The 26,394-nt window shown below is 46.6% G+C and overlaps 1 protein-coding gene across 1 annotated transcript; it reads right to left on the reverse strand.

Annotated features, from left to right (window-relative positions):
- Positions 1-1,689: 1,689 nt before the first annotated feature.
- RSPH1 (radial spoke head component 1) lies at positions 1,690-26,325 on the reverse strand. Its single transcript, XM_007969185.3, has 9 exons — positions 26,157-26,325; positions 23,028-23,141; positions 22,820-22,925; positions 16,401-16,491; positions 15,702-15,837; positions 12,645-12,716; positions 6,172-6,325; positions 5,054-5,203; positions 1,690-2,064 (listed from the first exon to the last, which is right to left on the reverse strand). The coding sequence occupies exons 1-9, from the start codon at positions 26,208-26,210 to the stop codon at positions 2,012-2,014; spliced, it is 930 nt and encodes a 309-aa protein (XP_007967376.2). The 5' UTR covers positions 26,211-26,325; the 3' UTR covers positions 1,690-2,011.
- Between the last annotated feature and the right edge of the window lie 69 nt (positions 26,326-26,394).

Consider the following 26,394-nt stretch of genomic DNA (forward strand, 5'->3'; position numbering starts at 1 on the left):
TCAGCCTCCTGAGTAGCCGGGAAGCCAGGCTAATCCTTGTACTTTTTGTAGCGATGGGGTCTTGTTATGCTGCCCAGCTGGTCTTGAACTGGTCTTGAAACCTTGTCTCTACTAAAAATACAAAAATTAGCCAGGTGTGGTGGCGGGCGCCTGTAATCCCAGCTACTCGGGAGGCTAAGTCAGGAGCAACATTTGAACCTGGGACAGGTTGCAGTGAGCCAAGATCACATCATTACACCCCAGCCTGGGCAACAAGAGTAAAACTCCATCTAAAAAAAAAAAAAAAAAAAAAAAAGTATTTCTTTAGAGATGGGTATCACTATTTCGCCCAGGCTAGACTCAAACTCCTGGGCTCAAACAGTCCTCCAGCTGCAGCCTCTCGTGTAGCTGGGACTACAGGCTCATGCCACCGCACCGGGCTTGTGTGCTTTGTCTTAAGGAGGCCCTGTTCCATGAAAGGGCCATGTATGCAAAGTAGTCCCCAAATGCCAAAGGAGCCAAGAAACCAAAGGAGAAGGCAGACAAATCCAGCTTGTCAGTATTGGTTGATGTATTGGGGAACGCACACATGGAAGCGTAGCCCTGGGCAGCCACAGGACAGGTGACTCTCTGCACTGTTACTCCCCAGACCCGGGGCTTATATACCACAGGGAAAGAGCATACGCGCTCCAGCAAGACAAAGGCAACCTTCAGGACAGCAAGAATGCCATGTGCACTATGGCCTCTAATTTGTGCGGTAACGTCAGGATTGACACGTTCTTACACTAGAGACTGTAGATAAAGCGGAAACCAAGAGGTGTTCACGGGACTGGGGCCGAGCAGACGTCAACATGGTGGGTTAGCATCCAAGAAGGAGCCACTTTTGTCTCCACATGCCCCCTGTTTAGAGACATAGCCCCCAGATTACGTCTCTAAAGGACATTTTGGGGTGAACTGATAGTGTCTGGGGTGAGCTGTTTCAGGGTGAACTGAAGATGTCAGGGATGAACTGAAAATGTCCTTGACATTTGTTAAACCAACTCGAAAGGACATTTTGGGGTGAACTGACGACACTTGCCCTCTAGAGTAACTCAGGGGAGGGGAGGGTGCGTGAAGCAGAGCCATGCAAGATGGGGAGTCGGGCTCCCCTGGGAGGTGCTCGCTTACCTGCCCAGGAAGAAGGGGGCAGCCTGGCGCTGGGGAGAGAAAGGAGAAGCAGAGTCTGAGACAGTCCTCCAGAAATGTGAACGAGGTGCAGGTGGCAGCCTCCAGCACACTAAGAAACCGAAGCCTGTGCAAAACAGGCCAAAGCCTGGCCTGCGGGCGGCCCTTCTCCCCAGCCACCTGCAGGGCCTCCACAGTGGCCTGGGCTCCACATGGAGAGGGGAAGGAGTGGGAGGAAGCCCTGTAGGGCAGCGGGCGATCTCCTAGCCGAGCCAGCCGTGTACCCATCACGCTGCATGTGAGGAGCGTTGCATATGGCAATCCTCGTGTTCTAAGTGCTTCCTACCTCCCTTGTGGGAAATCCGAGCAAGAGGTTTGGGTACAGAATTACTCTCCCAGCTCAGCCAGAAGCGACACTTCCATTCACCGTCTCCCACAGAGCTACAGTTTTCTCTATCCAAGGAGAAGACACCACTGAAAAGCCATGGCAAAACCACCTGGTAACCTTCAGTTTACAAAACTTGAAGCAGAGGCTATTTCAGAAAGAAAGGATAATAAAGAGGTTTATTTGCTATTGTAAACCAACTTAACACGCAGCTGAGAAAGAAAGACTAAAAATCCTCTAATAAAGATTGTTAACTGACAGAAGGATTTTGTTTTTGTTCATTTTTTGAGACAGGGTCTCGCTCTGTCACCCGGGCTGGAGTACAGTGGCGAGGGTCTCGGCTCACGGCAACTGCAACTTTCCAGACTCAAGCGATCCTCCTGCCTCAGCCTCCCGAATTGCTGGGACTACATGTACACAGCACCGCGCCCGGCTAATAACAGAAGCATTCTCATGACACAGTCTCCTCTCGGCTCACTTCACTTAGTCCTGGAGGTCCGACTGCCTAGTTTCTTCTTCTTCAGAATTAATGTTTCCTGAAAAGAAAAGAGAAGCATGAGTATATCACATATTTACTTTGTTCTATTTTTTAAAGTCTTCATTCACTAATAGATCTTTTGCCAAAAAAAAATTATTATAACTATTAAGCATTCATCAGTCAAAAATGGAATGTTAAATTTAATCTCATATGCATTTCAACAGTTTTTTCTTTTGGTACTAGAAACAAAATAAGTAAAATACATACTCAAAGTAAATGCTAAGACAAGACTATCCTCAGTAACATCAGTAATCCTCTTATGCCTGCACACCTGTCCAAAACAGCCAGCTTTGTGGATAACACATGTAATTGCTTGGCTGTTAATTAAAAGAAAAGCAGGCTGGGCACAGCGGCTCACGCCTGTAATCCCAGCACTTTGGGAGGCCAAGATAGGCGGATCACTTGAGGTCAGGAGTTCAAGACCAGCTCGACCAACATAGTGAAACCCTGTCTCTACTAAAAATACAAAAATTAGCTGGGCGTGGTGGCACATGCCTGTAAACCCAGCTACTTGGGAGGCTGAGGCAAGAGAATCACTTGAACCTAGTGGCAGAAGTTTCAGTGAGCTGAGATCGCGCCATTGCACTCCAGCCTGGGCGACAGAGCAGGACACCACCTCAAAAAAAAAACAGAAATTTGCCACATTCTTATAAGATGCTACATTTAAGTGTTTTGTGAAAGGTGGAGTTATTTTTTATTATTAATTAAACTCTATAACTTTCACTGTTGGGTATATTAAAGAAGAAATTAGTAGGGTAAGTCTCCAATGTAATGTGGGATACATGATGAATACATGTTGAACTTGGATTATTTTGATAAATGTTCTGCCAACTAAGCCTATTTTGTATTACTCCCTTTTCACTTAGGGCCCTCCTGACACTGTGGCCTGGGTGACCCTTTGCTGGGGGCTGTCCTGTGCCCTGAAGGGTATTCAGCACCGTCCCCGGCCTCCACCCACGAAGATGCCAGCAGCATCTCCCTCACCATCCTCCCAAGTCTCCAGACATTGCAAATGTCCCCTGGAGCCCCCAAAACCACTGAGTTAAGGGGGTGTCCCCTCTGTCCAAGGCTGGTGCATGAACCCACAGTCTCAGACGCCCGCTGGTACTGGGCATCATCCACTGGGTCCCACCTCTCCCAGTCTGGTTTTCAGGATTCCTCCTGCTCCATGCCCTCCATGATCTCCTCCACCAAAGTTTCTGGGGCCTCCTGCCTTGCCTGGATCCAGGGTACCCATCCTCATTGCCCCAGAGAAGCTCAGAAAGCAAGCCTGATACAGGCAATCCCTACGGCCCCCAGAGGTCCCGTCCACTGGGCTCAGCATCAGGTTCAAAGGCTATCCGGTTCCAAGGGAAAGGTGCCACCTCTCTACCTCCCACTCTTCTGCTGTCAGACTCTGCTCTCTGCCTGGAATTTCCTTCCTGGTTTCACCCATTCCTTGCCACCTCCCTCCCAGCTAACCCAGAGTATCCTGGTCCTGCCCCAGGTGAGTCATTACCTCTCCTGCGTAGATGGTAACACGTCCCTGTCACTGCAGGGAACTCACTGATTCCTTTATTCCAGCTTCCCATTAGGTATTGAAGGGTGAGAGCCCAGCCCCTCACTTCCACACTGCCTATCAAACCCAGTGTCTCCCCCTCCAGCTGTGCTCCATGTGGCTCAGGATTGACATCTGTGGGCACAGCTGGATGCTGCTCTGACACCGTGCATACTCTAGCCGCGCAGCCCTAACAGAATCCTGTGGACCCCCTACCCACCGGGGCTCACTCTGTCCACCCTGTGCAAGTCAGAGAAGCAGAGACCATGCTCACTTGCAAAGCCAGGTTTCCACCTGACCCCACGTTGCGCCTCAGCACCGCCTCACTGACTGCATCGCTACAGCGCTCAGGGCAATTACCGATCGCGAAAGTCTATGCGTGCTTCAAGCATCTAAGAGAAAACGCTTTATGTGATTTCATTATTTCAGGTATTATTTTCAAAGGAATGGGAAGTATATTCTCAATTTACAACAGAGACAAACTAAGTGGAATGGGACTGCAGACCCTGTGCCCGAGGCCACCATGCCCAGGCTGTTCCCAGATGGCCCTTTCCCTCACAACCATGATGCCCTCTTTCAGTCAGATGTGAAAAGTGCATTAAGGGAAGAGAGTCCTCTCTCCGGGCTTTCTGCAAGTGCCCACAAGCACTTGGGGAAAGATTTTTAAAGACTCCAGGAACCCGAAGCTTCAGTCAGTCAGAACTGAGGTCAGATCCCTGCCCTATGAGGTGGCAGAGGCAGAAGTTTCTAGATTAATCTTATATCCAAACCCATTTAAAAAGAGCTAGTTCCCAACACCACTCATCTTAAACCACACTCCGGTGAGTCAGCCCTGCTAAAAATCATGCAAATCCCAGCACTTTGGGAGGCCGAGGTGGGTATACTGCATGAGGTCAGGAGTTTGAGATCAGTCTGTCCAACATGGTGAAACCCTGTCTCTACTAAAAATACAAAGAAATTGGCCGGGCATCGTGGCATGCACCTGTAATCCCAGCTACTTGGGAGGCTGAGGCAGGGGAATTGCTTGAACCAGGGAGGTAGAGGTTGCAGTGAGCCAAGATCGCAGCACTGTACTCCAGCCTGGGTGACAGAGCAAGACTCTGTCTCAAAAAAAAGAAAAAAAGAAAAAAGAAAAATATCACGCAAGAAAAGAATGTCAGGCTTTGCATGTCTGACAGGGCTCTCTGGCCTGGGGGTTGTCCTCCTGTGATAAAGAGCATGGGCACCACTGCACACCCAGGCCATTCCCACTGCAGCCTAGCTTGCAGGAGGGTGCAAGGGAGTAATATTTTGCGATGGCTCCAGTGAGGGCTCACAGGGGGCCCCCTAAGTCTTCCCCAAGTCCTTGGAGCCCAGCTGAAGGCAGACCTTGGTGGAGGGAAGGGGAATCCCACTGTTCATGGCCCCTGTGGGCAGGCCTTCGCCCCACTTCCCTGCGCAGGGACCTCACCTTCGTCCACATCATAGCGGAACTCCTCCTGGTCATACTCCCGGCTCTCCTCCCGGAGGACGTCTGCATCTTCATCTCCAGGCCTCATGTCCGTCTCACCCTCAAAGCCCTCCAGCAGAGCCTGGGCCTCCTCCCCGGGTTCTCCTGCACCTGAGATAAAACACAGGTCAGAAGCCTGAGTTCCTGGGAACAATGGAGCCTGCAGACCTGTGCAGGGCAGCTGTCCCCGAGGCTGCCGAGCCCCCACCCTCCCCCTCCCACTGGCAGCACCTCGTGTTCCCCATCTCAACATCCACCCAGCCCAGCCCAGGTTTGGCCCGGGGAGCAACCCAGGCCCCACTGCAGTCAGTGGCTCAGGGATGGGAGCAGGTGGTCTGATAACTTTCATTCCTGAGGGTGTGGATGAGACTATTGAGAAAGAGAAGTCCCCTGGGGTTCCTGAGAGTGCCAGCCAGAGGAGCCAGCACAGAGGAGAGCTGGGACAGAGAGCAGAGGCTGCCCAGCCATGCTGTGGGCTGTCCCCGAGCTTCCCAGTCACATGAGCCAAGAAATTCTTAGCAGCATGAGCATTCTTTCATGGAGCCAATCAGAGCTGGCTTTCCTCTGCTTGTCATGGAAGGGATCTCACCCGGTGTAGCCACCTTCAACTTTCCCCAGCACACTAAGGACTTCCAGGAAGACCACTGGGTTGGACATGGAGGCACCATGCGGACCCTTCAGGGAATGACTGTCCCCCCTGCTGCTGTCAGTGCCAGCCCGGGGTCACACCCACATTCACTCACTGACCTAGGTGGGGGGATAAAGGTCCCCGGGACACCACAGTGCTCCCCACGGAATGAAACAAGGTTGTGGAGGCCACGCCTCTGCCTCTGTCCAATCAACCCTGTTTCTTTCCTCTCCCCTCCGCTCCCCGGGAGTGTCCTCCAATCCCAAAGGCTCTCCCTAATAACATCCCACACACTCAACTGACCCAGCATCTGGTTTTCAGAGTCCAACTACAGCTGGCCTGAAAACAGGATGTCCACAACTCCCACAGCCTACAGGCACCTCACACCCTCCATCCCACAGCCCAAAGGTACCCCACACCCTCCACCCCACAGCCCGGGGGTGCCCCACACTCTCAGCTCCTGGACCCTCTTGGCCAGGTCCGTCCGCAGAGGTCGGCTCCTTGGGGAGGGCTGGTGTCCACAGGGCCAGTTCCGTGATTTTGGTAGCTTTCCATTTTGGAACAACAGTTACTAATTCTTCCTCCTCTTCCTCTTCTCCTCTTTCCTATTTTAAGTGCAAAAATGTACATTTACCAACATTTGTGTCATCTTGGTCTGGAATATTAAAAGTGAGGGAGGAAGGACAGGTTTTGAAAGACAGGTTTTGGCTTGTGTTTCAGCCTTTTTAGGATGTCAGTCAGGAATCACACCAGTTGCCGACTATCCGTGGTATAATCTCAGGGTTGAGAACAGATCTCGAAAGAGCCAGGGTGAGAAATAAGGTCTCCAGAACAATGCTGGGCCGGCGAGCTTTATAATGGGCGCCATGAAAGGCTTTCAGATGAGCATGTCGCAGTCGCCTGCAATAGCTAAGACATGGCCAGGACTACGTGGCCAGAACTGAGTGGCCAGGATTAAGTGGTCTTTTCAATTGTTCGGCCACATTTTCCAACTCTAATATAAAAAATTCTTATATTATATAATTGTATGTCTATTGAGCTTAGTAGAAACACAATTATTTATATTATTCTTTATATAAATAATAAAAGAGACATCCATATGTTTTAGGCTTAGGCCTAAGAAGTTCCTAAGATGTCCATATGATATGGGTTTGCATAAACATGAAAGCGCTAGTGTCAATGGGGAAAAATAAAATTCAAGGAAAGCAGAATGAGAGTTCATCAAGTCTGAATGGGGAACACTTTGTACTAAAAAAAAATGTACAAATTCTGACAATGGTGAGCAGCCAACATGTGCCAATTTTGCCAAGCATATTTGCCTCCTTCTCAGTTTTGTGACTACCACAAAATTCCAAAGATCTGAGCATCAGCACTATGACTATGGAACACTTTGCTGCCACATAGGTGATAATACCGATGACAGAGAGGGGCAGACACCTGCCTCTTTCACTGAGTCACTGGGACATCGATTGCTGTCTATTTTGGTCTCAGAGTGCTCCAGTGTGGCCACCCATGAAGGCTGACACCAGTGCTGCAGGATGGGGTCCTCAAACTTGGCTTAGATCAGGATCACCCAGAAAGCACTAAAAGACAGATTGCTAGCCCCACCCCCAGAGCTTCAGACGCAGCAGGTCTGGGATAGCGTCCAAGAAGCTGCATTCCTAACAGATTCCCAGGTGAAGCTGACCGCGCTAGTTTGGGGACCACGCTCAACTTTCTGTATGAAACCAAGAGGTGGAACCCTCTTACATTGCTGGTGGGAATGTAAAATGCATTCCTAACAGATTCCCAGGTGAAGCTGACCGCGCTAGTTTGGGGACCACGCTCAACTTTCTGTATGAAACCAAGAGGTGGAACCCTCTTACATTGCTGGTGGGAATGTAAAATGCATTCCTAACAGATTCCCAGGTGAAGCTGACCGCGCTAGTTTGGGGACCACGCTCAACTTTCTGTATGAAACCAAGAGGTGGAACCCTCTTACATTGCTGGTGGGCATGTAAAATGCATTCCTAACAGATTCCCAGGTGAAGCTGACCGCGCTAGTTTGGGGACCACGCTCAACTTTCTGTATGAAACCAAGAGGTGGAACCCTCTTACATTGCTGGTGGGCATGTAAAATGCATTCCTAACAGATTCCCAGGTGAAGCTGACCGCGCTAGTTTGGGGACCACGCTCAACTTTCTGTATGAAACCAAGAGGTGGAACCCTCTTACATTGCTGGTGGGCATGTAAAATGCATTCCTAACAGATTCCCAGGTGAAGCTGACCGCGCTAGTTTGGGGACCACGCTCAACTTTCTGTATGAAACCAAGAGGTGGAACCCTCTTACATTGCTGGTGGGCATGTAAAATGCATTCCTAACAGATTCCCAGGTGAAGCTGACCGCGCTAGTTTGGGGACCACGCTCAACTTTCTGTATGAAACCAAGAGGTGGAACCCTCTTACATTGCTGGTGGGCATGTAAAATGCATTCCTAACAGATTCCCAGGTGAAGCTGACCGCGCTAGTTTGGGGACCACGCTCAACTTTCTGTATGAAACCAAGAGGTGGAACCCTCTTACATTGCTGGTGGGCATGTAAAATGCATTCCTAACAGATTCCCAGGTGAAGCTGACCGCGCTAGTTTGGGGACCACGCTCAACTTTCTGTATGAAACCAAGAGGTGGAACCCTCTTACATTGCTGGTGGGCATGTAAAATGCATTCCTAACAGATTCCCAGGTGAAGCTGACCGCGCTAGTTTGGGGACCACGCTCAACTTTCTGTATGAAACCAAGAGGTGGAACCCTCTTACATTGCTGGTGGGCATGTAAAATGCATTCCTAACAGATTCCCAGGTGAAGCTGACCGCGCTAGTTTGGGGACCACGCTCAACTTTCTGTATGAAACCAAGAGGTGGAACCCTCTTACATTGCTGGTGGGCATGTAAAATGCTGCCACTACTGTAGAAAACATTTGGCAGTTCTTCAAAAAGTGAAACAGCATCACCCTATGACCCGGCGATTCCACCCCTCGGTATGTCACCAAAGGAACTGAAAACAGAGATTCGAACAGATGCTTGTATACCAATGTTCACTGCAGCATTGTTCATAATAGTTAAAACGTGGAAGCAACTCAATTGTCCATCAACAGACGAACGGATACGCAAGAACCTTGAAAACGTCATGCTAAATAAAAGAAGCCATACACAAAAGGACAAATACGGAATGAATTCATTTATATGCAACATCTAGAATAGGCAAATGCACAGAGAAAGAAAGTAGATTAAAGGCTCTCAGAGACTGGGGGAGGTTGAATGGGGAGCTGTTGCTTCAGAGGTACAGAGTTTCTGTCTGGGATAACGGACAAGTTCCAGAAAGGCATCATTCTCACAGCTGCACGACACTGAATGTACTGAATGCCATTGAAAGCACGCTTTAAAATGGCAAATTTCAAACTCTATAAATGTACATATAAAACCATAATTTAAAAAGAAACAGGGGGTGAGCCACAGGCTGCAGCTTGGCAACCCCTACTCTAGAGGGTATACATCCCCTTAGCAGGGAAAGAGAACACGGAGGCTCTTCTGTTCCACCACCCTCCTAATCCATCCCCACAGCACAGTGGGTGGCCTTCGACGAAGCCCTCAGGTTGCTGTTGCATTATTTCATGGGTGGTTTTTCCTAAACAGCAACAGGGCTTGGGGCTTATATCAGTAATTCTCCCTTAGATGTTACTGATGCTCTTTCTACCTTCCTCTCATCGTCCTGAAATACTGACTTCTAGGAACTTTTTCCAGTAGAGTCTAAAGCTGCAAAGCACTTAATAAGATGGGCTTTATTTTTATCACTGCACAAATTTAAAAACTTTCTCAATCACCGGTAAACCTAAACAGTTATTACCAGTGCTGACAATGTATCTATTTAACCAATAGGTTCCTTCAGGGAACAGGTGAGAGGTGTCCAACCCCATGGAAATCCCAGCAAAATACTAAATACATCCCTGTCACAATCGAATCCTAAAGCCGACTGTCTTTCTTAAGCTTCTGACTATGTGTGTAAGAGGTTGCACACACACACACATAAATGGAGTGGAACCTCGGGGGAGGACAGTATGTCAAATTCCTCTATGTTTTGTAAGATGCAGCTGACTCATAGGAAGCTGCCGTCCACCCAGACCAGAGCACCCTGCGGTGCATGGAGAATCCATGCTCAGAGGAGGTAGGGCCTCATACTTAGCAACAAAATCAAGCATTTTGGCCATTTCATTTTCTGGTTTGCTAGGGACCTGCCCCTAGCCAGTGGTTCCTTTTAGCTGGAGCAAAGCAGGAGAAGAAGCAAAGAAGACAGGGCACTGTGAGGCCACACAGGATTCTGGTCACAGCCAAGAAGGCGGACCATAAGCAACCACGGGCTGCTTTGGGAAACTAAATAACCATGGCCAGAGTGATGTGCAGAAAGCAGAACATCACAGGAGCAGGAATCAGGAAAAAAGGGTGGCTGAGGTCAGGGCCGAGAGTGCCCTGGGGATGTCCAGACTCCGGCCACTCGGGAGGCAGCAACGGAGCATGGACAGTCACTCGATCATGGGAGGTTAAGGGATAAAGATTCAAAGACTCCCTTCGGTTTTAGAATCTAACAGACTCTAGGAAGAAAAATGAGAAAAGTTTATAAAACTGTCTGGAGGGCTGGGCACGGTGGCTCACGCCTGTAATTCCACTACTTTCGGAGGCTGAGGCAGGCGGATCATCTGAGGTTGACAGTTTGAGACCAGCCTGACCAAAATGGAGAAACCCCATCTCTACTAAAAATACAAAATTAGCTGGGCGTGGTGGCACATGCCTGTAATCCCAGCTACTCGGCGCGGGGATGGGGGGCTAAGGCAGGAGAATCGCTTGAAACCGGGAGGTGGAGTTTGCGGTGAGCCGAGATCGCGCCATTGCACTCTAGCCTGGGCAACAAGAGCGAAACTCCATGTAAAAAAAAAAAAAAACTGTGGAGAGCACTGAATTGAAAAACTGGTGATGAGTTTAGACTTAGGATTCCAGGCCAGGGCCCTTGGGGGGAAAGGATGGAGCACTAGGTAGAGACAGCAGTGGGCGGCACGGAGCAGGTGCAGGACAGACCCTCGTGCACAGGATCTCCCGCAGCCTTCCAAGCTCCCCGCAGTGTGACGTCTACCTCCTGTGACCAAGGGTGGCCTTCTCCAGCCTCACAGCCAACCCCAAGGTGACGAGGAGTCGGTTTAAAGCAGGGCCTCTGGGTGATGCCAAGGGGTTCAAGAGGGACACAGCAACGAGAAAACAAAACGAGATGACTCGGCTCAGGTTGCAGCACAGTTTGGGTGTCTGTCCCCTTCAATTCCCATGTCGAAATGTGACCCCCAGGGTTGGAGGTGGGGCCTGGTGGGAGGTGTTTGAGTCAAGGGGGAGGATCCCTCATGAATGGTTTGGTGCCCTCCCTGTGGTGATGAGTGAGTTCTTGCTCTATTCGTTCACACGAGAACTGGTTGTTACAAAAAAAAAAATTCCCGGCACCTCCTCCCCTCTCTTTTCCTCCTCTTTTGAGCTATGGTGCCAGCTCCCCTTCACCTTCCATCATGAGCGGGAGCTTCCTGAGACCTCCCCAGAGGCCAGGCGGTTGCTGGTGCCATGCTTCTTGTACGGCCTGCAGAACCGTAAACCAAATAAACCTCTCTTCTTTATAATCTACCAAGCTTCAGGAATTCCTTTATAGCAGCACAAAAAGGACTAACCCAGGTTGAAAGGGCACTGATCCGTTCCCCAGCTTTCTTCAGAAAGGAAGTATGCAGATATGGGAGACTGTGTGTACAATAATATATTCTTAACTCACTAGGAAGGGATGCCTCGAAAACTTCAGCGACCAAAAAGCAAACAAAAGCATGAGTCCACGCGTGTGTCTGCCAGGTTCACACTCCTCCTTAAAACTCAAAACTTCTTACCATGAGAATGACCTCAGCTAAAGAAATAAGTCAAAAGGATCGAAACCAGCACCAGGGTCAGGAAATGTTACTGAATTGCTAATTATCTACAGGGATTGGTCAGACATTAATAATGAGAGGAACAGGAACACAGAAATTCCCACCTCAACACACATACACATATCTCGATGCCTTGTAATGGCAATATTCGCTGACTAGCTTTACTATCGACCAGGGAATGCCAATGTAGTGTTAATATTAATGTTAGATATTGGAAAGGAAAAAAAGAGAGAAAGACTTACCAATGGCACGTTCAGAGGAGCATGCCGCACACTGGACAAGCTAACAGCCATTGGACAAACTGTGGCAACACCAGTTACAGATTCACTTGTCACTTCTGGGACCTAACACTGTTTAGAACCCTCCCACTCAGGGTTAGTTTTTGATTTGTTGTTTGTTTGTTTGTTTTTGAGACAGAGTCTCACTCTGTCACCCAGGCTGGAATGCAGTGGTGTGATCTTGACTCACTGCAAACTCCGCCGCCCAGGTTCAAGCGATTCTCCTGCCTCAGCTTCCTGAGTAGCTGGGATTACAGGCATACACCACTATGCCCAGCTAATTTTTGTATTTTTAGCGGAGACAGGGTTTCATCATGTTGGCCAGTCTGGTCTCGAACTCCTGACCTCAAGCAATCCACCCACTTCGGCCTCCCAAAGTGCTGGGATTACAGGCGTGAGCCATTGTGCCCAGCCAGGATTAGTTTCTATTGACAAAAACGGTATCTATCAACAAAGTCTAGAGTTCTGCAATAACTGGGAAATGATATTGTTTGCTTCTGGCAATTTAGTTCTGTACTAACACATGCAACCAAGGAAAATGAAAATGGGAAAGTTCCTAAGAGTTGGCAGAACTTTTAGGCAAATCACCTCCAACCTTGTAGGATCAATAGTTTTGAGCAGCTACTTGCCTGTTAATGTAAAAACCCCATACATGCTTTGCAACTTACCATATCTGTTAAACGATATTCACCATGTTGTTCACACCCAACATCAAATATATACTTTCCAGGGCCAACAGGCTGCGAGCAAAGAGAAACCATTCTTAAATGTCAACACCCAGCAGAAAATACAAAATAAAAATGTCACCACCACAATACCCACCTCAAATCACAAAATTGGGTAAAGTCTAACATGGATTAAAGAATGCTTTTATGAACTCATGGCTAATGGAACTGGGAAGTATGTGCCCTGTTTTGTTTACTTTTGAAAACTTTAACCACATTTTACTTTTTTATAAAAGTGCTGTATTCATTTTCAGAAAACCTCAGTGAGTCAGTATCCACAGGCAAACTAGCTAGAGATGGAACTACTACTAATATGTTGATGCATTCTTTGTAACTTTGCTTCTAGTATACATTGTTAAATAAAAATCTGATCATAATTGTACATACTAACTCACACTCTATTTTTACTGAGAAATAGGGCATGAACTACTTCTCATATTTACAAATATTCTTTCCTAACACCAGTTGCCACCTGGTATTTTATTTCATCTATGGATTGTAACCTATTTTACTCAGTTACTATTGTTAGTATTTGGGATACTGATTTTGCTTTTTTTTTTGTTTTGTTTTTTACAAAGAACGCTCCGGTAAACATACTCTGAGTTACAACTTTACGTACACTTTTGATACCGTTCTTAAATTCTCAGAATTTCTGGACAAAAGCATATATGTATTTTGATTAGATGAGGCTCTGATCACTTCATTCCCACAACTGCACTTAAGAGTCCCAGATCCTCAAACTCTTGATTTTAGGAGTGTAAAAATTTTCTATTTTTACATGTTTTTTTATATAAAACAATGGGGTCTTACAATTTTAATTCACTTCATTTCAGTTGTTAGTAACCCTGCATTTTTTTCAAGATTTTTAGCCATTTAAATCACATTGATTGATAAAACACTTTATATATTAAACGTTGCAAATATTCTCTCCCCATTTGACAGTCATCTCTTAGATTTTCTTTACAGCATTTTCTAATCTATAAGAAGTTATTTTTATGAAGCTAAACTTACTGGTTTTTCCTTTCTATTTCTGTTTAGAAAGTTATCTTTCCTCATTTCAACGTCAATATTCATTGACATTTTTTTCTAGATTTCCTAGGGTACACTTAAGTCTTTACTTCTTCTGGAAAGTATCTTCATCTGTGTGAAGGCAAAACTATTATTTTCCTCCCAAATAATTACCAAGAGTTCCTAGCACTATGTCTTGATTCCTCCCATCATCCCTTTATTAATTTGACATCCTGATTGTGTGTGAAATTATTTTATGTACTAGAACCTTTCTCTAGACTTTCTAATTTGCTTCATCGGTGTGTATGTGTGTGTGTGTGTGTGTGTGTGTGTGTGTGCATCCTTGTATCATACTGTTTTAATTATTGAAGCTTTGTAGTACTGATAACTTGTCCACAAGGACATGTACAGGGAATTTTCTGAGGAAGACACACAAACCAGCAATAAACGGGTGACAAGATGTTTGACGCACTAGTAATCAGGGAAGTACACATTAAAACAATGAGATGACATTTTTTACCCATAAGATTGGAAAAAAACAAAAACAATATTAAAGACTGAGAATATCCAATGTTGATGAGAATATATGCCAAAGAGACTCATATTCTATTGGCAAGAGTATTAACTGACACCACTTTTTAGGAAAATGGGCACTACCGATTGTGATTTTAAATGCCAATCCTCAAAGGTTTCACAATTCCATTATCTAACCTACCTAATAGTTTCAAATGTGCAAAATGACAAAGATGTATCTTTATGTATATTTTTGTATCCCGATACAGTATGATCCTAATTATGTAATTAAAACCCCCAAATTCTGTGTCAGATGACTGTATTAGAATGTATTTACATGACACACAGAAATAGCACAGAAGGATTGGGCCCAGGGCAGTGGGACAGGATCCTAGTGTTTAAATGCTTTACAATTGAAATGTACTTGTGTATTATTTGTATAATTTAAAGTTTTTTACTAACTAGCAAAACAAAGCCTCCATTTTTACCCTGGTTTTTCAGACTGGTTTAGGCTGGACAAGCTGATTGATTCTTCCAGATTCATTTTCATCAAATTCCCTTCCTCTGCAACCACCTTCCCATCTCCTCCAAAAAGACCCATAAAAATTTGCTGGGAATTATATAAACAACGTGTGGGTTTGAGGGGAATGTGCTGTTTTAATGAAGACTAAAAGTAAAATCTGCGGTTAGGGCATGAATTATATATAAATGAAAACTGGGTTCTAAGAGAGTCTGAAGAGACTTCATAAAATCAGCTAAACATTCCCTCTGTCAACTTCTAACACCACCAATTTGCTCGCAAATTCTCTCTTCAGGGAAAGTTTCTGCTCAACCCCTGATCAAAGCTGCCACAACGGCCTGAGTATTAGCTTCTGAATTATTCAAGGTCTCTCTGTACAAGAAGGGCAAGAGGATCCACCAAGTCTTCCGAGCAGAAACGGCCCCCCGTGGGTGCGAAGCTGGCCAGCCTCCAGACCCAGGGCTGGGTCCTCGGAAGCCTCAATTCCCACCACGACTAGGAGCATGCAGGCTAGCCTGCAGCACGAGGAGGGAGCTGGGGGTCTTCCTCCCCAGGGATGGCACACCACCCCTTCCAGAGAAACAAAACACAAACCCCTCCGTGCTCAATTGCAGGAAACAGATATTTGGTATCTGATTTACCGATGAGAAGGAATACACACATGTTCTATGCCCGATGCCCCCACGTGTTCTATAACAATGCAACAGGTCCCCGCTGAAAGACAGTGGGAGTTTGTACTGAGACCCAGAGAAATGGGCCAAACCCTCCCTCCCCCCAGTTCTGTCCTCTGTGGGTACCAGAGGCTCAGAGAATGGCACAGCTGTCTTGTTCCCCACATTTGAATAGGCTGGACTCAGTTTTCTCTGAGTTTTTAGTATTCTCCGGTCACACATTTGCACAGGCTGCCAGAGGGGGTTATTTTGTACTTTATTGTCAAATGTCACTTCCCATGGACTTACATTTTTGTTCAAGAACTTGCCCTGGTACCTGTGGTTCAGGTGAATGAGCTCGGCCGCGCCCTCCTGCTGTCCGTTCACCCAGGTGCCAACATACTTACTGCCCGTCTCCGCGTATAAATAGGTGCCTTGCCCGTGCCTGGTTAAGACAAGGGGAACGTGGTATTTTGTTTCAGCACAGTGAAAAATCTCCCAGGTTTAAAACACAGACATTGACATTGAGGGGGGCCCAGGCTGATGCAGGCTCAGGAGCGATGTAGCTTCTGTATCTGTGTCCAGTCAGAAGGTGCCCCCTGCTCAGTGTTCCCCAAGCACAGGACATTGCCAGAGGCACAGAGGACAGGCCGGCTGGACAGAGGCAAGCCTCTGTGTGTCGGCTGCTTTCCCCAGGGAAGAGGCAGAGCTAGTGGGAGCTGCAGATCAGGTTCCCCAGTGGCTCTTCTGGTTCAGGTTCCCCTAGGGCTCTTGGGTGAAAGACTCATGTGCTCAGCCCCAACTGAGGTACAGATATCAGTTACTTGAGTCTACACCTGCACAGAAAGGCATCCTTGCCTCAAAGCCATAGGAAGATTGGACCTGCCTGGCAGAGTTGGTAACTGGGCTTTCATTATGATTCTGTTCCTTAGTAAGTGTAAACAATCTGCAGGCATCATGTTCTCACTACATAAGCAAATCCCATAAGACTCAAGATAGAAGCCGAACCTTTGGTGACTAAACCACTCTCCGGTGTAGGTGTCGTTATTGACGTAGTAGTATACACCGTGGCCGTGCCTCTGGTCGTTCGCCCACTCTCCTGAAAGGAACAACACAAAGGCAAGCCCAGGTGAGAAGAAGGGATCGATGCCCTGTACCATGTCTTCAAACTGTTAACCATGGCAGAGGTGGATGTGTTGTGAAGCAAATGAAGCTACATTCGGGGCCTCATGCACACACAGGCCCCTTCTGCTCAGGAAACCCTGCAGAAGAGAGACTTTTAACAGCACCGACCAAGGCTGCTATCTGTTTCCACTGTAATGTCCCTCCACCCCTCTTCCTTTTGTGCCAGATGGCATGGGTGCTGAGCCACGGTGGAGAGTGGGCTAAGGGAGGGCTGAGTCAGGCGTTCACGGGGTACAGGTAGAGTGAGGTGTGTGGATGTGGGCCACGGCCACCTGCATGTACTAACAAGCACAATTCACAGGTTAGTCAGAAGCACCATGAAGACGCAACAAGGAGGCAGACAAACCAGGGTTGTCTGACCCATTGCCAGTGATCCTAACACCACACTTCATTTACCTTGCAAATGTTTAGTGATCCAGCAACCACTCTAGGGCTTGATCGTCTATCCTCAGCCACCTGCCAGCATTTCAGTCTCTCTCCCACCCAGTTATCTGGCTCCAACGTGCCACCCTAACCCCAGCTGCACAGTAGCTCCATCCGCCGGTGCCATGCCGTGGCTGAGCCATGCCTCTGCTTGAACTCTTCCCTCACCTCCTTACCTCCATACAGGCTTCTGCTAAGTCCTTAGAGGCTTGGTAGGAAGTACTGAAATTGGCAAGGATATCATAAAACTCATAATACCACTCCACAATGCAGACAACTGCAAACTACTATTGTCAACCACAGTATGAATCCCTGCACTAGAAAACTCAAAATGTCCTCAAATCTTACAACTCACATATGAAAGAAACTTAACAGAGGTCTCCCAAAGGAGACATCTCTTAAAAACGTGCATATTACACCAAGTCATTAAGCTAAATGATATGTTTTGAGACTATGAATAATAAAAAGCAAGTGTTGATCAACTTATTGATCAAAGAGAAAAGAAGGAATTATATTTCTATTCTCTCTATAGAAAACATTACAAAATGGTTGCCATATGGAGAAGCATTCAAAGAGTATTCGCTAACAAAAGGTAGAGAAAAGCTATTCTAGAAGTATGTCAGACATTAAAACTCAGGCTGCTTAGATTCTGTGATGTTTGCGGTATTCTTAAATTTCTAACTTATTTTGATTTATCATTACAAATGAAAATTCACTTTTATACCAACTTTATATTTTCTTTTTCTTAAAGAGGGTTCCCAAAATGTATATAAGCTTCTGGCTTACACAAAAACTGGACCTACTTCCACATGAAGATAAAGAATACCCAATAAGCTAAGAAAATGCTAATTATTCAAGCAATATTTGTTTATGTGAATAACCCCAAAATTTACCTACAGAAGGAATTTCTACATATTTATTTCCTCAATCATTGCAGTATTTACTCAGCACCTACAATGTCTTGTGCACTTTGTGAGACGAACAAACAGCTGTACAAAGGACAGTGCATGTCCCCAGGGCGCCAGCACCAGCCTGGGGATGGGAGGTTGGCACCTGAGCAGCAGCCGAGGACAGGGAAGGCAGCACAAAAAGCTACATGGCACAGCTTCAAAAAGTGGGTAGTCATTCAGAAAAGAGCAGGCTTCCCAAAAATTCATGGAGAGAGGGAAGGTAGCAACCGCTGACAATTAAGGAAGAGGACTAGGGCCCCATGATGTGATGTGTGACAGGAACAACATGAACAAGAGAGATGAAGATCCCCAAATTGAGATAATTCGGTAAAAAAAACTTCAGGTCCCTGAACCTAAAGTAACCACGAGGATGTGCAGATACCTAGAGGGATTTGTCTGGATCTTAAGGGGCAGTGATGTGCCTGGATCTGTAGCATTTGCCAGTTTCTGTGGTGTAAATACTCACACTGTGGCCAATTTCAAGCTACACATGGAGCTGGGAAGAGATGCACAGAATTAGTTTTTGTGAGCTATTATGAGGTGGTTCCAGCACAGCCCCGGGGCACAGAGACCTCAGCTGAAACAGGTACATCATTTGGTTTCTTCCCAACAAAAGATCACAACAACATTATTATATCCCTTCTCTCTTGGCCATGTCAGAGGGTCTCCAGGGTGTCATTGCAAGAAAAATATATTATATATTTTGCAGAAAATTTTCAAAAATAAAAGAGAACAATAATGTTGCAAAAGACACTAAATTTTGTACCATGAGGACTGTGAGCAAAATTTTTTAAAGTCCCAATCTACTTAAAAAACCTGTTAAGAGGCTCTGCCCAGCATTTTGTAATGCCACCACAGGGACCCTGCACAAAAGGAGAAGGTAATTCAGAGAAAAGTCACCTGCTGAGGCACATCTCTAACAGCTATGAGTCAAGTTTCCTTTTTTGAGGTGAATGACATTTATAAACTTTATTATCATGGCTTTAAATTTGCACTTAATTTTTTTTAAAAGTCTTTCTACCCCAATCCTATACTTTCTGATCATTCTTGACCTTGTCAACTGAGGTTTTTTCCAACTATATTTCTCTTCAGGAGTAACTCCCACAGTTGGTTGGTTGGTTGGTTGATTGGTTAACTGGTTGGTTGGTGGTTGGTTGGTTGGTTGGTTGGTTAACTGGTTGGCTGGTTGGTTGGCTGGCTTGTTGGTTGATTGGTTAGTTGGTTAACCGATTGGTTGGTTGGTTGATTGGTTGGTTGGTTAACTGGTTGGCTGGTTGGTTGGCTGGCTGGTTGGTTGGTTGGTTAGTTGATTAACCGATTGGTTGGTTGGTTGGTTGGTTAACTGGCTGGTTGGGTAGTTAATTGGTTGGCTGGGTGGTTGGCTAGTCAGTTGGCTGGTTGGTTGGTTTGTTGGCTGTTTGCTTGGCTGGTTGGTTGGTTGGTTGGTTGGCTGGCTGGCTAGTTGGTTGGTTGGTTAGATGGTTCGTTGGATAATTGGTTGGTTGGCTGGTTGGTTGGTTGGCTACTCAGTTGACTGGTTGGGTGACTGGTTGGCTGTTTGATTGGCTGGTTGGTGGGTCAGTTGGATGGTGTGGAGCTGGGTGCTCCTCAGGTAGAGCAGTGTGTCTGGCACTTGGGATTGAAGACAATTTAAAATGAGAAGCTCTCCAAGATGCTCCTCCCACCTCAAATGCTGGTTGGTCACTGGTGTGCCATGCTGGCCCATGGTCTTGCCAAGCTGGCTCCCTACACTGCTGGGTAAGTCAAACACAGGAGAGAAGAAGCCCACACTTATGGGGAAACATGCAGTGTCAGACCCTGGGCAGGGTTCTGTGCACTTGCCACAGCATTTGGTATGTGTAATAGCTGAAATATGGTTTTACAGATGCAGAACCTGAAAAGAGAGAGACTGTATGCATCGCCTAAGGTCCCACAGCTGGTGGGTAGCAAGACTGAAATGAAAATTGGAGTCTGTCTGATTCTAACGCCATGCTTTCTTCTCCACAAGCATCCCAAGAGTCAAGTGCTCATTTTTCCAGCTCCTGCCATTTGAGAGCTTCCAAAAAACCCAGCTTCAAGTTATCATATCATTCTCGTTTCTCCACAATGTCATTATTAAACTTCTGTGTTTTGATGAGTTCTGTTTGACAGGTAACAAGGCCAGCAGGGAACAGCGATGCTTCTTCTCCTTCTTAACCTCAGAGTCCTCAGCTGGCCCTAAACCCCCAACCCTCAGAATCAGTACATGGGGTCCAGGCCTCCCCAACATCTGGCACCCACCCTCCCCTCCATCTCATCTCCCACTACCCCTAAAAACCTCTGCCTTCCTGCCTGTATCCAAGTCACCCACCACCCAGGACTGTCTCCCCGCTCCTCTCCTGCAGCACTGTAGCCTCTGCTGGTTCCTGGACTCCCTAATTGGACTTGTCTGACTATCTGGGAGACAGGTAGGGTACTGGGCTTTATGCCACAGGGTTCGGACGTTGAACACACTGACCTGCACAAAACCATTCTGGCCCATTGTGATGGCAGCCAGCCAAGATACACTGTTATGCATAACTCAGTCACACATTAACTGAGATTTTGTGATTGGAAGAGTATTGGCTTACTATGTTACAATCTGACCTCAGTTTCCATTACTGCCTTAGTGAAGTAAGATATTTATTTAAGCTTTTGTCAAAGAGTAAGTCTCTGGGTAGTGGCTATACCTTGCGCCCTTTAAGATACAAAGCCATCTGGAGAATCCAAAATCCCAACTGTTACCAGATGAGCTTTATATGTTAGCGTGGCATAATAAAGAAATATTGGTCTTTATTCATGGTTCCCAGCACAGAGCTCCTAAAACCCTTGAAATTTCCTGACTGATAGAAATGTTTTTGTCAGTCAAAATGAGACTCTTTTGACCACACCTGAACTTATGCAAATGAGGCTCAGGATGGCCTGAAGATGGGACTGAACACCAGAAAGACCAAGTGATAAGAAGGTTGGAACCTCCAGCCCCACCCACCAACTCTGGGAAAGAAGAAGGAAGGGGCTGGAGATTAAGCTCTATAAAAACTCTTGAGCAAGATTTGATGAGCTTCTGGGATGGTAAACCTATCATGAGCCAGGAGGATGGTGCATGCCACCTCCACAAGGACAGAAGCTCCTATGCTTGGGAACCTTCGAGGCCTTTCCCTGTGTACCTCTGCATCTGGCTGTTCATCCATATTCTTTATAGTTTTCTTTACAGTAAACCAGTAAACCTAAGTAAAGTGTTTTCCTTAGTCCTATGAGCCACTATGGCACGTATCAAACCTGAGTAGGGTGTTGTAGGAACCCCCAATTTGTAGCTGAGTCAGATAGAAGCATGGGTACCCTAGGGATCCACAACTTGATGTTGACATCTGAAGTGGGGCAGTCTTGGAAACTGAGCCCTTAACCTGTGGGGTCTGTGCTAACTCTGGGTGGCGTCAGAACGGAGTTGCATCATTGGAAACTCAGCTGGTGTGCACAGAAGACTGGAGAAGTCCATAGCATGGAAAATCCATGCATTTGGTGTCAGAGAAACAGTTACCCCTTTTAAACCTTCATATTCAAAATTCCTTAAATCCCTTATTCTAAATATCTTCGTGTGTGTGTGTTGTTCAAATCATATCGATATCTACACTAAAATCAAAAGGGACAAGAATGAGATTAGGTGCATAAGAATTTGGAAAGAGTTAAATTAAGCCCCAAATTAAATTGTTTAAAGTTGATTTAAAAAGCAGATGGTGCTTCTTATAGAGCAAGCCTTCTGGGATTTATGAAACAAAACAAAACAAATTCTGTCTAACAGGGACGATATTAACACCCTCCATCATGGTCTCAGAATTGGACAGAATCATCACTGACATCTATTAAAATAAGAACCACCTACTGGTTCTTATTTTATCTAGGAGCAAAGCAAGCAACTATAGCTTGCACTTTCTAAGAATATGTCCTCCTCACTAAGAAGTGATGCTGTCACACGTGGTACCTCACAGTCCTAGCCGGTTACTGAGCGCTCACTATGGATCAGGCATGGTTGCAGATGCCTCACCATGCTACAGAGGAGAAAGCTGAGGCAAGGTCACACCTATTGTCACCAGAGTACAAGGACAGGGCCACAGATCTTTCTGGAAATCTGAAGAAAACTAGACAATTTCCTTCTTCCTAGGGAAAAAACAAAAAGCCCAGAACACGGAATTTTGCATACACTTTCTGAAGACTCACAGCACGTTCCCTGCCTGTCCCCCTTCTCAGGTTTGGGATATCACTAATGTGTGATCACACCAGGTGACAATGGCACAAGGGGCGGCAGGGAGGCTCTTGGAAATAAAGGAAAAAGAATCCTCCTCAAACATAACGTTGGCCTGTAAGGAATTACGGCACAGATAGGAAAAGTCAGTTTAACGAGGCAGGACGACTCCCAGACAGGAAGCCCTGAAGTAAGGAAACACTTGATCTAAAGAAATAACACATCGTCAGACGCAGGGTTGGTCAGAAATGGAAAATACAAAGACAGGTTCAGGAAGATGAATGCCGCAGAGCAGTTGAAGCTGCGGGTCCACCAGCTCCGAGGCCTGCATCCACCCAGCAGCCTCCCTTTTGTCTGCTCCCAGAACATGGACATGCTGGCCACAGGGACAGATTTCCCACTACAGATTCATTAGTGAGTTAATTAATTACAAGGCTTTCATGTTTCTGCGTCAATCCTGTGAATATAGTAACACAATCTGTTCGTCGAATGACTAATCTGGAGCACTTTCAGCTTTCTCATACATGTCAGTATTCACAGACAAGTTCAATCATAAAGAAACAAAAACAAACTTCTGCAACACAAAAATCTGCTTAGTGATAACATTTTACCTTCATATCTGGATCCATCTGGATATATAAAAGTGCCTTGACCGTGCTTTTTATTTCTAAAATATTCTCCGACATATCGAGCACCATTTTTAAATTTGTAGGTCCCCTGAAACACATTGATTATATCATTCATGTCATTGCTGAATGTAGCATTTACTAACAGAGCATTAAATAGAGAAAACCATCCAGTCAAGTCAACGGTTCTGACCTGGCCATGTCTTTTACCAAATTCGTAGCTCCCTTCATAGGTGTCCCCATTAGGTAGCCGCGCCTTCCCGCGTCCGTGCCTTTCGCCTGCCTCATTCCGAGCCCCCTCATATTCCTGGGTAATGAAAATTGACACAATTACAGCTACCATTCATTATGCGCTAACCAGATGCTAAGCATTTTATAAATATCATACCCTTGAATCATCCCACTATACTAAATCCTTGGCACTATACTCAATTGTCCCACCTTTCCCACCTTACAGTTGAGGTAGGTAACCACGCCTGGGCTAGATGAGGCACTGGTCCAAAGCCACACCCCAGCACATGTCCAGGGTGGAAGCCTCATTCCCTCCCTCCAGCAAGGAGCTTGCAATCACTGTGATAATCCTTTACCCTGTAAACAAGGTTAACCAATTTGTGAAAAATGCTAGATACTCTAAGCTGTGTTTTTAGGAGGAACATGCTTGAAATAGCACTTGCAGGTAGAATAGTTCCACACAAAAATACCTCCCCATTTGCTTCCTTCAGTAATCCACGATTTCAAAGGCAAATGCCCTGAGAGAAGCAACTCTTTCCTCAAATGATCCCTGGGGTGGGGTGTGGCCTGAAGAGACCTTTGCCCTGCAAGGAATATCTGATGGAAGGGACAGGTAGGAGGGCACTGAGGAGTACACAGGGCTCTCTTGTCGATTAAGTTTATCTTATTTTTGAAATCCCTAGCGAGAGACTTAAGGTTCAAACACTCATGACCCAATGCTGCAATAATTACATATCTATCTATGGTTTGTTTTTGTTTTTGTTTTTGTTGAGACAGGGCCTCACTGTTGCCAAGGCTGGAGTTGGCACAATCTCAGCTCACTGCAACCTCTGCCTCCCAGGCTCAAGTGATCCTCCCACCTCAGCCTCCTGATAGCTGGGACTACAGGCATGCTCCACCATTCCCAGCTAATTTTTAATTTTTTTTTGTAGAGACAAGGTCTCACTATATTGCCCTGGCTGGTCTCAAACTCCTGGACTCAAGCGATCCTCCCACCTTGGCCTTCCAAAGTTCTGGAATTACAGGTATGAGCCACCATGCCAGCTCAATTATGTGTCTATCTTAAAAGTAAATCAATAAAAAATGTAACCAAAGCTTGCAATTTTCCTATCCTTCAGAAAATAAACATTCCTTACCACCTAATACATGGGTGTAGAGTGAATGTAGTAAATAATAACATGCTGAAAGCATCCAGTAATGATTTAACACAGGTATCTCATATCACACTGTATTTCTTAAATATACATAATAAAATTTATTAAAAATGGAATTGATGTATATAATCTTATTATAACACAAGTACTGACACACTACAATGAGGACTTTAGAAATAAACATCTGTTCAATTCTTTCCCTTTTCTAGCACTGTTTGGCCCACTAATTCCTGCCTAGAATATAAGGTAAAAATCGGTGACCTTACAGATTTGTTTCAGGGTTAGTTTACATCAAAATGTATAAAAGTCCCCTCCTTCCATCCAAGAGGCTTCCCAATACATCCAACACTGAGCTTCTGGGGTGGCTGAATGAGAGAGAAATCCTTTAAAATGACCCCAAATGTGATCTGAACCTAAAAATTATAGGCAGTAAAAAGTTACAAATTCAGTGGGGTCATTTGAGGAGATAAACTAGAAAGTTTGTTTGTCTGTGCAAGTGTTACAGGTTGGGCTCACCTAGAGGCAGACCCTGAACAAGCGATTTTTTTTTTTTGAGACGGAGTCTTGCTCTGTCGCCGAGGCTGGAGTGCAGTGGCGTGATCTCGGCTCACTGCAACCTCTGCCTCCCGGGTTCAAGCCATTCTCCTGCCTCAGCCTCCCAAATAGCTGGGATTGTAACAGGTGCCTGCCACCACGTCCAGCTAATTTTTTGTATTTTAGTAGACACAGGGTTTCACCGTGTTGCCCAGGCTGGTTTCGAACTCCTGAGCTCAGGCAATCCACCCGCCTCGACCTCCCAGAGTGCTAGGATTACAGGCGTGAGCCACTGCACCTGGCCTGATTTTTTTCAGTGCTCTCCTGGGAGAAAGTAGTAAAGAGGGCAGGGAAGAAGACATGAAAGGGCAGGCAGCTAAGGAAGGATGCCATTGCAGGTGAAGTCCCAGACTTGGCCTAATCCAGCAGGCACTCTAGGGGCATCAATTGCACTGCAGACTTTGTCCTGCTTCTTGCACTAGCTACTGGCTGTCTGGCTGGATGTGAATTTCAGGCACTTCTGGCTCTCCATACTGGGCAGGTAGTTCCAGTGCACAGAAGTGGTAGCTGAGCAGCAAATCAGGCAGAAGCTGGGAGATGAGTGCCCAGAGCTAGCAAAAAGGTCTGGGCAGGCACTGACAGCACCACTGCAGAGTGGCTAGATTTTTCAGTTAATTCTGAAAGTAGAGCGGCTGAGGTTCCCTACCTGTCAGCCATGGAGAGGTCACCCTATGGAGTAGGGAGGAACTGCTTTCTGGGTGGTAGAAATATTCCCACACAGAGCCCAGCTCACAAGCTGGGTGTGCAGCTCTTTCTCCTCTCTGCTGCCTAAGGCAGGAAATAACTCCAAAGACCTAGGTCAGTTCAGAAGGGACTGAAGAAAGCACATGTGAGGATACACCTATAAGGTAATACCTTCAGGAACCCTCTTCTGAGCCCAGGGCCTCCTCAGCATTTCTTGGAGTCTGCCAGGAAGCAACTTTCCTCCATGCATCCAAATGCCGGGAGAGCAAATCTCAGCTACAGAAATGACTTGTTCAAGGGCAGTATGGCAACGTGGGATGATCTGCTCATCTAAGAAAACTGCCTCGATGGGAATTAACACAGGGAGGAGGAAACTTCCAAAGCCTTCTGCTGGGAAATCTTTGCCTTTAATGGGAGGCAGGATGGGGGTGGGGGAATAACGAGGCGGGATGTGGTAACCAGATGTCATTTCACCTTTCACCATCAGCTTCCAGGATGCACGTAGGTGTGTCTGGCGTGGTCCTCGTCCCTGCCGGGGCCTCCTGGGGAACTGTGGCTCAGACCTCTGGCTTCTGCCCCTCCTCACTCTCCAAACCCAACCTCGACGTTTCCCCGCCGCTGCGCACCCCGGGAAGCCCCTTCTCATCAGGAGCTCTCACCCCAATATCATTCTCTCCCTCCTCCTCCAACTCCTCCGAGCCCAGGTCCGACATGGTCTCGCCTCAGCCTGGATCCCAGCCGCAACGCCTCGAGCAGGTGGGTAGCAACCGCCTCCACCGCTGCGTCCCGCGTCGCCATGGAGACGCGGCCGGCCCCGCCTCCCTCCCGGCCCGGACGATAGGGAGCTGGGACTGGCGAGGCGGACGGCGCGGGAGGAGCCACTCGCAGCCTTTGCGT

This window comes from Chlorocebus sabaeus, chromosome 2 (genome assembly GCF_047675955.1).
Source record: "Chlorocebus sabaeus isolate Y175 chromosome 2, mChlSab1.0.hap1, whole genome shotgun sequence".
Lineage (NCBI taxonomy): Eukaryota > Metazoa > Chordata > Mammalia > Primates > Cercopithecidae > Chlorocebus > Chlorocebus sabaeus.

What these genes read in the sequence shown, in the direction of transcription:
- RSPH1 (XM_007969185.3), bottom strand. Translation starts at nt 26,210, where the DNA reads ATGTCGGACCTGGGCTCGGAGGAGTTGGAGGAGGAGGGAGAGAATGAT. An exon ending in TTGGTAAAAGACATGGCCAG is followed by an intron (nt 22,926 to 23,027) that starts GTCAGAACCGTT and finishes AATGTGTTTCAG; the next exon opens with GGGACCTACAAATTTAAAAA. An exon ending in AATATCGTTTAACAGATATG is followed by an intron (nt 6,326 to 12,644) that starts GTAAGTTGCAAA and finishes CACTTAAAATAG; the next exon opens with GAAAGAGGAGAAGAGGAAGA.